The sequence below is a fragment of the Anopheles marshallii genome, chromosome 2, assembly GCF_943734725.1.
Source record: "Anopheles marshallii chromosome 2, idAnoMarsDA_429_01, whole genome shotgun sequence".
NCBI lineage: Eukaryota > Metazoa > Arthropoda > Insecta > Diptera > Culicidae > Anopheles > Anopheles marshallii.
Window position 1 is genome coordinate 9510005 of NC_071326.1, and position 11862 is coordinate 9521866.

Consider the following 11862-nt stretch of genomic DNA (forward strand, 5'->3'; position numbering starts at 1 on the left):
CAGCGCAATGAAGGTCACCAGCAGCACAGTCGTACGTCCTTTCCGGTGTAGCAATAGTTCCAGCTCGTCCAGCAGATCGAAGTTGTCCCGCTCGGAGTTGCCCATTGTCGTGCCACCTGCATAAAGAGCGTGCCGTTGCATTTCGTCCTATCGTCCGAAACAGATCTCTAGTGAAACGCCGAGAACGAACTTTACTCACCAAGAATACATTCACCACCAACCAAACCGGTAGTGAGTACCTTGAACAGACCTAGTACAGGCGACAATTCCGGATGCCTACATTCGTTCGGCGCCGACAGTCGCCCGGAGAGTACACAGAACTGAGGGATTGTTAGAAAAAGAAGGTAGTACGGTAGGTGAACACAAACATTGCTTGCCGTGATTAGATTAGAACCCGCCGTCGTTGCGCATAATGTGATCACTCTCTTGCGTTAAGCTCTCTGATTAATTCGAACTGTTTGCGGACCTGTTCACTCCACCTTGATCCCTCGCTGGCACTCGTTCCGTCCACCTGCATCCATGGTTCAGGAAATCTCGTCACGGGGATTGTGATAAGATGGTTTTCGGCATATTGTCGACACGTTTCGATGCACATGGGCGTGTTGGTAAAACCAACAGATAGCGTGTCTGTGAATAAGCGAGGAAAGAGCAATAGAAAAAGTGCCACAGCATCGTACTTGGCGTTGAATAATCAGCAATCGAAATAATTGATTGCGATCGTGCTACGAAATGTTATTGTTTTACTGTGTTTTAATACAGAGCTTATGCGGTAAAACAATTTTTCTATTGTATTGCTGTGACGTTGGGCAATGTCTGCTAACGTTTGACCCCAATTATCTAAATTCGTTTTTAATTTTCTTCTATCATTTGTCTCCGATAAATAGCTATTATGTTTCTTACATATCTGTCTCATTTGGATTGTTTCCTTTTTTCTTCTATTTTTGTACCACATTTTAAATATTTCATTATTGTGTTTTACTTTTCCATTAACTTGATTTAATTTGTCATAAAATTATTACGCATTTTCCGTATGAACCTGTTTGATGTTTTTATTTTGCATCAGTCACGGTTGTTGCCATGGTTACCCGCATCAACAAATGTCTGGCAGAGGGTTAAACTGCCCGGAAAACAATTAAACTACAAGTCAACATGTTAAAACTACGCCGTTCAGGACAGTTTAATCAACAATATGGTTGTTGTGCAAGCATTTGTTGCGAAAACAGGAAACACACGAACACAGTTGTATAAAAAAATATTACCCTTTTCCTTTCAATGCGTATGATAGAACCGTTTTGTAAAGGGGAAACACCCTTGTATCGAAAGTAAACTAAATTGGTATTGATAAAAGGAGGAACAAAAAGGAAAGAATTGCCATATTTTCAAGACACGCACTTCTGTACTGCATGTACTCTTAACCAACCGGTAAATTTGGACCTGGAATGACTGTTCCAACGGGGTTTCCACTTTGACTGACAAGTATGAATGAGCATACGAAGGCAAAATTAATAGAAAAGGGTAGAATGTGCTGAAATGAATGGGATATTTAGTCAACAAAGTATTTAAATTTTGATATGGCTTCTTATGCTTATTATTTGTAGTCATCTCTGATTGATTTTCTAGTTCAATTGAATTATTGTAAATTTAATCATGCACGTTTTTCATCTTCTTATTTGAGTACTCTGCTGGAAGTAAAGAAGAAGGTTGAGAGATGTAATATATTTTTAATAACTCGAAGGATTATACATTCAAACATCAAGCACAGGTAAATCATAAAAATTGTTACCAAATTTGGAAAGGCCGACGAGGATGGGATTCGAACCCACGCGTGCAGAGCACATTGGATTAGCAGTCCAACGCCTTAACCACTCGGCCACCTCGTCGCAGTTGGGTGCCCATGGCTTATTGATTACTAGGAGCCTTTTTTTCGTGTTCTCCCTCACACGGCCTTCGCAAGCCCAAACGATCATAATGTATGCGGAAAGCTGATATAAAGTCTTCCGATGCATAACTTGAACTGTTCTGTATCTTTTGCAAAACATTTAGATGGATGTACACAGTTAATGCACCGCAATGGCAGTTGATAATAATGATTGGAATTTAAATTTTTCCCTTCATTTTAAATACATTCTCTTCCGAGACGTTGTGTGACTCTTTCGTGCCAGATAAGACCCATGCCTACGAAAAGCAGTCTCCAGAGCGTGCTACCGTCGCGTGGAGTGTTGTTTAATTGTTCAGTTTATTAAATTAAACTTCACCCATAAATGGTACCACGGGGTTTTGGGGTTTGACGTTGGTGACGGTGGTCACTGGGACAAAATGAAAAAAAAATCAACGTTCAACGTTTAACTGGCCGCGTCAGTCGTACAGTGGTGGGGGATGGTTTTATGATGCGATCAGAATGTTACTCTTTCCACGAGACGGCTAGAACCCGTACTGCCCCATCGCTCCCAGTGAGTCACAACGGCGTGAGTGTAAAGAAAACATTGCGCTACACGGAACGGGCACGGTGTGCAGCTGCATCAACTTGTAAGCATTCGTACGGATGTAATCTAATTTGCCTGTGCACACTTTAGATAACCTGAACGAGTCGAGTGAATAAATTATTTCGTTAATTTACTTCGATTTTTGTAGCACAGTGTGCTGCTGGAATTTATTCGACTCTAAAGGCCCGGAACAAAAGAAATAATTGCTCTCAATATTTACAGGTACCGTGAGGTTAGTTTTCAAATTACTAAATGTCAATGTCAGTTTTGGTGTAGTTTAAACTAAATAAACTAAATAATTCCAAGTGGCTTAAGATGAACAAAGATGAAAAAAGATATTTTCATGAGTTAGACATTACAAAAACTATTTCTAGTTTTTTGTTAAATTTATGAAACAATCGTTCTGTGAAACACTATTTTTATGCTAATTTAAAGTAATCTAGTTGAATAATGAATAAAATTTGAAATTTGCCTGCAAAACAGCCAAACAGATGAAAACACAGTGAAATCCCTTTATTGATATTATGGCAAAATAAAAACATTGCTCCAAACCATTCAACTCACTATAGCGCAATATTCTTATCTATTCTACCGATACTGTAGTCGGAAAATCTAGGTTACTCACATTCTCATATACAGCATGCGCATCAAGTTACTGCCATTGAATGTTACTACCAGCAAAACAAAAAAAAACGATAACGAAAACGGAGAAAAATCACTACATATGTGTGTGTGTATGTGCGCCTAATTTTCCCTCTGTCCCCAATACGCCAATTGCCTAAAATCCGCACGGCCATAAAACTGTGGCCCTTTATTTGCACGCACCGGAACCGATTCATCTTCCATCTCCCATCGCAAAACGACGGTTCTTGTCTTTCCGGCGTTCTGTCCCCGGGAAAGCGGGGGAAAACTTTGCCGCCTGACTGAAACAATAACTACGCGCCGAGCGGGAGAACTTTTCCCGCCAAATGGGCGACAACCGACCCCGCTAGCGGTGGCGCTGCGCACAAATTTACACCCCTTGGCACGAAACTCCCCGGGGACCGCTTTTCAAAAGCAAGGACATCCTCTACCTTCTTGAGGGGGTGATGGAGGATAAGGGATTGTCATAGTTTCACTTTCATCCCCTTTTCACCCTCCGCAATTCCCATGAACCCTCACTAATGCGATGAATGATGCTTGTTTTGTGTGCCTCAGCTTCCCGCCATTTGTGTTGGGGAAGAAGCGCTTGTAGGTCCAGCGACATCGCGTGGCCTCTGCAAAAGAGAGAGAGAGCGAGATAGACATTTACGTCCAACCGACCGAAACCTGTAGGGTTCCAAGGCACCCATTGCGTTCGCTCGTACGGTTCGAATGCTAAACTTGCGGCTCTGTGCGCAACGACGCCATATACAAAAGCGACAGTAACGAAGGGACGCGCGCTTAGTCGTACGCAATCACTCGCCGTGTCGATTTGTTTCCGTTCCGCCGTTTCCAATCAGTCGGGTCAGTTGGTGCATACATGGTAGATCGCGTTAGTGTTATCGCGTCGAACCGCATGATCATAGTGGTGCCGGAGTGTGATAAAGCTGTGAACGATTAGTGTGCGATCGTGCGATTTTCGTTGGACGATCACGAGATCGTTTCGGTTATTCGTGAACAAAACATTTGTGAGCCGTGACTCGTTGATTGTCTTTGATTCAGTGAACAGCGTGAGAGAATTTTTGACCACCAACAAGAAAATGTTTCGTTCACTTGTGAGCTGTTCCGGTGGTCGTTCGTCGGTTCCGATGCCGCTCGTGCTGCTGCTGCTGCTCGTCTCGACCGGAAATGCAGCCAATGTTTATTCGTCCAGCTCGGGTGAAAATCGTAGCAATTCTCCCTCGCAACACTGCACAGATTTTAATCCCCAACACGGACTGGACATCGAGCAGGTAAGAGCATTGATCCAGGGAATGAGTGTAAAATTCGTGCTTTTGTGCCCTGTGCGTATCGTGATCATCGTTCAGTTCTAGGCGGAAGTTATATTAACGCAATTGGCGGGACGCACTTCAGTGCGTTTTGGATCGCTCTTCGGGCTCATGATGCGCTTGAATGGTTCACGGAGTTTCACACTCATCGTGCATGCAATTAATTGCCTTGGGGATTCGGTTTCCCCATGGTCCCCGAGGTGTAACAGTGGCGTAACAGTGATGCGTTCCATTCTGCTCATTGTCTTTTGCCGTGCGTGTGCTCAAGTGTGAAAACCACCATTGGCCGCAGCAATGAGTTTGATCAAATGCAAATAATTGCATCATAAATAGTTATTTTTGATTGCAACTAGTGATGGTTTTGATGATCTCATGGGAGCAACACGTTGTGGAGATGGCGATAATGCGTTTAGCACAGCTCTTGTTTTGTTGTAGCACACGTGGTTCAAGGTATTCGGGGAGGAAAAAAAACCAACACACACACACACACCGACAGAAAAGAAGGCTTTATCGGGACTGATCATCAAAAGCGCAGCGATAATGATTGTTAATTAATCGCACCACTTTCAATGAGCGTTAATGTGCAATAAAGCCATCGCACTGTTGGACGATCTGTCCGTCCGTCATCGGTGACGGTAATTATGAGACGATGGGCGTTCACCAGTTCCACTCGCCCATAATCGTCACCAGCGCTTAAACACCCCGACGCCTTCCGGGGCATCCTAATGCATCAACTGGTGTAACCGTTTGCCCCGTTTGTGGTCGATTCAATTAACCCCCTTCAAACGAGAGAAGCGATCGTGAAACCTAAACGGTGGTGGTGGGTGGTGGAGGAGTGGGGTTTTCGGAGAAGTGCGGGAAACCAAAAAAAAAAATTTTTGCGGGAGACCAAAAAAAAAAATTGTTGAGTGTGCGTTACTCATCCATTGATGCGGACTCATTGGACTCACGGTAGACAAACGTGTCTTGTTTGCAGGGCGATCTGCAATGAGGACTGTTTTGCTGTACGTCTCATGTACTATTTTTGCCGCAGATGGTAGCGATTTGTTGTGCATTATTGCATACCAGTTTCTTGGATACGCTATGCTTGAAACAGAATTGTGATTATTATTCCGTTAAGTATTCAAACCGTTGTAGTTCTGATTTGACGTTTTGTACGATAATTAATATATTTTATTGAAGAATTTTTGTCGTAGTGACCCTTGGAAATTAAATGATTTTATGCTCCGAAGTTTTATCCACAAGGGTAGTAAGCCTTGGAGAGAGAGAGAGAGAGAGAGAGAGAGAGAGTTCTTCGCGTCTTGAATAACTCAGACATGATTGATATCTTGTTGTATGCCAGCAGGGACAGGTAGAATCGTTGCTTGGAAGAGATCCTTCCGTTTCAATCTTTTTCCATGGAGATTCCAATATAAACTTGGAATCAGAAAGACTGCTATTAGCTAAAGGTCTTAGTACCATCACTGTTCTTGAACTTCGGCATTGACTTGGCCGGGGTTTGTTTGAGTTCGATGATGGATTGTGAAACCAAAACATACAAAGTTCCCAAACTTGTTTCTCTCAATACCTTGCTTTGAAAGTCGAGTCCCAGTATTTTTCGAAAATAAATGAACCAGATATCTTGAAATTATCATCAGAAATCCTTGTGAAAATATACAGATATTTTGTTGGTATCTTCTTAAAACGTTAAAACAATATTTGGTCTTGTGATATTTATGAGAAATTGTAGCAAAATTCACTTTTATTCAACAACAATTGATTTGTGTGGTTTGTATTTACAGCCTACTAAAAATAATATAAAAATAGTAACTAAAGATGGTTAATCCAGGCCGAATCAATATAGACGACAAGCACTACAACAAATTAAACCTTTTCATTTAACGTTTCTAGGTTCTATTCATTAGAATAAGATTTAGAGTTCCATTTTTATGTATCCCTGTTGCGTCTGTTCTAGCAGGGGAACGTAATTTCACTCGGATTGAATTTCCCCCGTATCCATTTCCACAGATTATGGGCATCTGGTACGGCAACGAAGTCATCACACACGATAGCCGCGAAGAAGGCGAGGTGGTGTACCGGACCTGCGTTGTAATCCACCTGGCAGACGTGACGAACGCGGTAGGTTACCTTAAGCCCCAGCTAATCTTGACCTTTCGCACTAAATCCTAATCGATTGGCGGGACCGCACCGCCAATGCTTCGCCCCGATACAGACAACCTCGATCTACGACCAACCGCCACAGGTGTACTCGGGCCGCAGCAACCCGGCCGGCACGAACTATGACCGGTTCGGGACGTCGTACGGGTACGGGTCGAATGGTGGCCGGAGCGGGGGCAGCTCGTACGAACAGAACCAACAGAACCGCCGCCAGCAGGGCCATCAGTACCAGCAGCAGGAACCGCGCACCATGCGTAATTTGCGCTTGATTTGGGACGAGTCGGAGCACACGCTCGAGTACACGCTGCGCTACAATACGTCGAAGCCGGGCTTCTGGATAGCGGCGTCACCCCAGTCCGGCTCTATGATTCAGCTGCAGTACGTCCAGTTCACCGGTACGGTGCAGGTGCTGAAAGCGATCAACAATCAGCTGGTGCTCAACTTCTGCCAGAGTTTGCCCGGTGGTCAGCTGTTCACGATCGTACTGTCACGGCTGCCGATGGGATTAGGACCGGAGGTGAGTTCAGGTTCTCAACTGCAACAACAGCGTGACAAGCTAACGAATTGTTTGTTCATCTTTCCGGGTAGGATATTCAAAGCATTCGGAACCTGCTGAGACGTCGCGGACTGTCGACGACTTCTGTGCGCAAAGTCTGCCAAAATGGGGCCTTTCGGAGTGACGTTTCGATGATCGCACTGGCGGTAATGGCCATCGTAACTGCCCTAGTCAAACGGTTGCACTAAGTGTCGATCATGGTGCGATCGATACCTCTTCATCATTTGTGCCATCCGTTTTTCATCAGCGTCCATCAGGCCCCCAACATTACATTCCTATTTTTTTCATTCCCAATGTACTACTTTCAGCCTTTTTAGGTTTTCAAAACTCCGCCAGTTCTCATTCTCGCCTCTTCCGTGTAAAGTATTTATGAGTTTAAATTCTTGTGTTTAAATGTCCATCGGTTGCCTTCTAACTGTAAGCCTTGTGGAAAGAAATAAATAATACCGTTTGTATAACGAGTTTGCAAAAACAAACGTCGAATGTCTCGAGCGAACGAGCAAAGTAAGTCTGTGTGTATCGCTTTTCTTTACAGGTTTCTTACATGATCGTTTAGGTATAAGAAAAACACCAACAGAACGCTCTTCATCTCTTCTGCTATCTACACAGTGGGTGTAATTAATTATGCTCAATCAGCTCCATCAAAGCTTCCCTCCGTTGGTGCGTTGTTTGCTGTAACGAAACGGGCCACTCCACGCTCGTCCAATCCCTCCGGACGTGATCTTCGCCCAATCCTTTGGCCAGTCCTTTCACGCAGCGCAGTACTGCACAATGTAGCGTACGCAGTGGGTGAATGTTGCGATAGTTTAATTAACAAATTTGTAATCAAATTAGCTCTCCGGGGCGGGATCTAATTGGGCCATCGGTGAACCGGCCGGGAGACGAACCGGCGCGCGGTTAACGGTGCATATCCCGGCAAAGACAAGTGTTTTATAGTCTTGTTAACAGGCGGGATAGGTCACGCGAGGTGACCCAAGCGATGGTGTCCACCGAAAACCCGGGAAGGTGGGATGGGAAGGAAACTGGAATGACTGTTGAGCGGGTGAAACATTTTATTTTTTCCAATGTTTGATTTGATGGATGAGACGATGGGTTTAACATGTACTTTTTTAATTAAACCATACGGGTAATTGGGCGAGAGAAAACGATTAGCAAGCGCAGGCCAAGGGTAAGATTTCGAACGCGAGTGGAAGGTGTTGATTGCCTGATGTGTTCAATGAGGGGTTATGTAATCTATTAATCGTATGACCTAAGAGTGTTTACTAAATCAACCCCTGAAAGCTGAAGCTGTGAAGATCATAATTTTATCCTAACGATTGGAATGATTGGAACACTCATGAACAAGCCGCCAATCCGCTAGCAAATGGGTTGATGTTCAATTAGAAGACGCGTGTTAAGTAAGATTTAAGTGTCGACAATAGTCTGCTCAATTTACGATCAAATGCTTTAGTAGGCTAAGGGAGGAATTGTGAAGAATGGAATTCAGATGTAAGCGGGAACTGTCATCACTACAGAAAAATACATTACCGAGGGTGATCAGAAAATCAGATATCTTTAATCGCAACTTGGGCCTGTCATCAATTGTAGAGAGATGAAATTGGACATTCTGTTCAGTGAATAGGTTAATACTATCTGTAATAATCACTTAGACGATGTCCAGGAGTTACGTGACGCTCATGAAAATTGCGGTGAGGGTGTTGCTGCTTTCGCTAAGGTATTAAGCGTTACATGTGGGAACTGGAGCCTACACCACTCTACGCTACTTAACATATAATAAGAAAATTCCAGATATTGCAATGATGCCTAGACTAAACAATAGAGCGATGAAGGTTATCAAAGATCTGATCAAATGATTTTACCATTTCTCATTTATCATGAATGACTCGCTCGGCTTGTCTCGTGAGTCTTACTGATGCGATCCATGACCGAAGGCACGCGGCATTATTATTCAAGACCCATAACGTTGAATTGAATAGAACTGGTTCGAACGCGTCAACCCGCAAATGCATATTATGGCAACATTCTTTCAATAACTCCATGACAATCTACTACACTGTGTGCTTCTGGTGCTCTTGGTGAACGTTTTGCTTCCTACCGGATGGATCTTCCGGACATCCCCAATCGGTCCGTGGCATCCATCGCTGTACCGTCCGGGCAAAGGACGATCCCGGGAATAGTTGCTCGAACAGCGTCCGATAGTAGAATGCCTCCCGAGTGGTCGGCGTGTTGAAGGGAAACCGATCAGCTGCCGTTTCATACTCCTGCTCGCTTACATGGTCCGATGCCCATTGCGAAACCGAATCAATCCAATCATATCCGACACCATCGGAAAACTGTTCCTTCTGTCGCCAAAGTACCGCGTCGGGAAGATAGTTACCATCGGCAAACGCTTGTCGAAGGATACGTTTTTCCGATCCTGCATGGGCATTGCTATCCGTTGAGCCAGGGGCCCTATCTTCGGGACGAATAGACATAACGTGCTGTAAGAAATCGGTATCGAGAAACGGTACTCGTAGCTCCAATCCCCATGCTGCACATCCCTTGTTCGCTCGCAGACAGTCGGACAGGTGGAGCCCACAAACGCGGCGCACTGTTTCGCGATGAAATTCCGCAACATTGGGCGCACGGTGAAAGTAAAGATAGCCCCCGAACAGTTCGTCCGCACCTTCACCCGATAGCACTACCCGAATGCCTTCGCTACGGATAGCCCTTGCCAGCAGCATTACCGGAACGATGCAACGTATCGTTGTGACATCATAGGTTTCGGCATGGTAGACGGCATCTCGCACCAGGTCTAAGCCGTCGGGAATGCTAAAATGGATCTCGGTGTGATCACTCCCGATGTGGTGGGCCACCGTGCGTGCGTACTGTAAATCCGGACCACCTCCAACAAGTCCGATGCTGTACGTCTTCAAGCGATAGTTTGCATTGCCGGTGGTTTTTCGCAAAATTCTAGTGGCGATCGAGGCGATCAGGCTGGAATCAAGTCCCCCGCTAAGCAAAGCACCGAGCGGAACTTCACACTGCAGATGTGACGCAACAGCAGCTTCCAGATGAGTTCTCAACAGTTCCAGGTTAGCGTTGGCGGTTGGAATTTCCGTTATCCAGCGGGCAGAGAAATAAGATTGTGGAGTGAAATTCTCTCTAGTTCCGCAGTACGCGTGACCGGGAGGAAACACAGCCACTTCCCGACAGCACTCCACCAGACACTTCAGCTCGCTGGCGACCCAAAGACTCCCTTTCTCATCCCAACCGTAGTAAAGCGGTACGATTCCGATGGGATCGCGCGCCACCAACAGTCGATGAGTGTTAGTGTCGTACAACACAAACGCAAACATCCCTCGCACCGTTTGGAGCAGTTTATCAGGACCGAACAGCTCGTAGAACGCTACCAGAACGTCACAATCACTGCGAGGGTTATAGGATTCATTTCCGTTGGCGTTGTGGATCAGGGACACCATGTGAGGAAAGTTATACACCTCTCCATTGGCCACCAGATGGATGGTGCCGTCAGTGGATGTAAGCGGCTGACGTCCAGTTTTCACCCCAATAACGGACAATCGTTCTTGTACCAACACAAATTCTTCCCTGCCACTGACGATCAGACCGGTTTGATCGGGACCACGGTGGCGCTGCTTACTCGACTGTCGAAAAGCTAGCTCGCGCAAAGACTCGCTGGAGGTGGCAAAACGATCACTAAACTTTGCGGATGCACCATTGCAACAAGTTTGCTTATCGGAATCGGAAGATGTGGATCCGTGTTGAGTGAAAATGCAAAGAATTCCACACATGCTGTGGAGAAGGCGAAGCGCAGCAAACGTTTGCTCAATGGTGCACCGATGGAGATTTGTTTCGTACTGAATGCGTGATCGGTGATGATGTCGTATATAAAGGGTGGCGATCATAAAGAATAATTTCTCGAAAACACGAGAGTAGAAGTAGGGATACCATGGTCTGGTCTCTAGAAGTCATTTTCAATCAACAAAACAACTGCAAGATAACCATTATGCTAATAATACAGTTACTGAATTTTAAGTTATTTAAACTCTTGAATGATTTTATAAATTTGCTCTTCAATATCACGATCAATTCCTTATGAAGGGTTAATGTTTGTTCGCATACTAATGTACTGCGACTGTACTAAATGCACCCGCTCTGGTGCAATCCAATTTAACGTGCCCAGGGACTGCAGTGGTTGTTTGCGATGAGCTAGCAACTCGTAAATAAAGCTAGTGTATAATGCAACTACAATGGAACAGATTTATCCCACTGGATACATACCATTTTAGCGGCTACTATGCACCGTACCTTCACGTCTTCAATTTCCCCCGTTCTGACCAGCATATCGACGTCATCATGATGGAAGAATTGCATCGATCCCGTGCATCGCTTGAAATAGCCTGCCCTTCAAACACACATCGGAAAGCCGGGTAAGAACGGCAATTGTAACAATCAAGGTTGGCTTCGTGCCAAACCTGACAATAGGTTGCAAGGTTCGGATTGCCCTATTTGCATCATCGTTTTCCTACCACGTCTAACATAACACTCGAGAGGAAACCAATCAACCGATGGGTTTGCCAACCAGCGGCTGCCATTTCTGATTTGCGAACGAGTGAAAATAGTTCGCAGCGGGTGGACAAAATCAAATCGAACTGAGAGCATTGTTTTTTGGCGGTGAAATATCATTTCTAAATCCAGGGAGAACCCTAAAAAGGCA

The 11862-nt window shown here is 44.9% G+C and overlaps 2 protein-coding genes and 1 non-coding gene across 3 annotated transcripts; 1 reads left to right on the forward strand and 2 right to left on the reverse strand.

The window, feature by feature from the left end:
* Window positions 1-1798: 1798 nt before the first annotated feature.
* Trnas-gcu (transfer RNA serine (anticodon GCU)) lies at window positions 1799-1880 on the reverse strand. Its single transcript has one exon. It is a non-coding gene; the product is annotated as a tRNA-Ser (tRNA).
* Window positions 1881-4204: 2324 nt separating this feature from the next.
* On the forward strand, window positions 4205-7333 carry LOC128708078 (uncharacterized). The gene is made up of 4 exons (XM_053803036.1): window positions 4205-4396; window positions 6440-6550; window positions 6645-7106; window positions 7178-7333. The coding sequence occupies exons 1-4, from the start codon at window positions 4205-4207 to the stop codon at window positions 7331-7333; spliced, it is 921 nt and encodes a 306-aa protein (XP_053659011.1).
* Window positions 7334-9193: 1860 nt separating this feature from the next.
* On the reverse strand, window positions 9194-10936 carry LOC128710022 (uncharacterized). The gene has a single exon (XM_053805064.1). It carries the CDS (start codon window positions 10934-10936, stop codon window positions 9194-9196), a length of 1743 nt encoding a protein of 580 aa, XP_053661039.1.
* Window positions 10937-11862: the final 926 nt, after the last annotated feature.

What these genes read in the sequence shown, in the direction of transcription:
- LOC128708078 (XM_053803036.1), top strand. Translation starts at nt 4,205, where the DNA reads ATGTTTCGTTCACTTGTGAGCTGTTCCGGTGGTCGTTCGTCGGTTCCG. An exon ending in ACGGACTGGACATCGAGCAG is followed by an intron (nt 4,397 to 6,439) that starts GTAAGAGCATTG and finishes CCATTTCCACAG; the next exon opens with ATTATGGGCATCTGGTACGG. An exon ending in CGATGGGATTAGGACCGGAG is followed by an intron (nt 7,107 to 7,177) that starts GTGAGTTCAGGT and finishes CTTTCCGGGTAG; the next exon opens with GATATTCAAAGCATTCGGAA.
- LOC128710022 (XM_053805064.1), bottom strand. Translation starts at nt 10,936, where the DNA reads ATGTGTGGAATTCTTTGCATTTTCACTCAACACGGATCCACATCTTCC.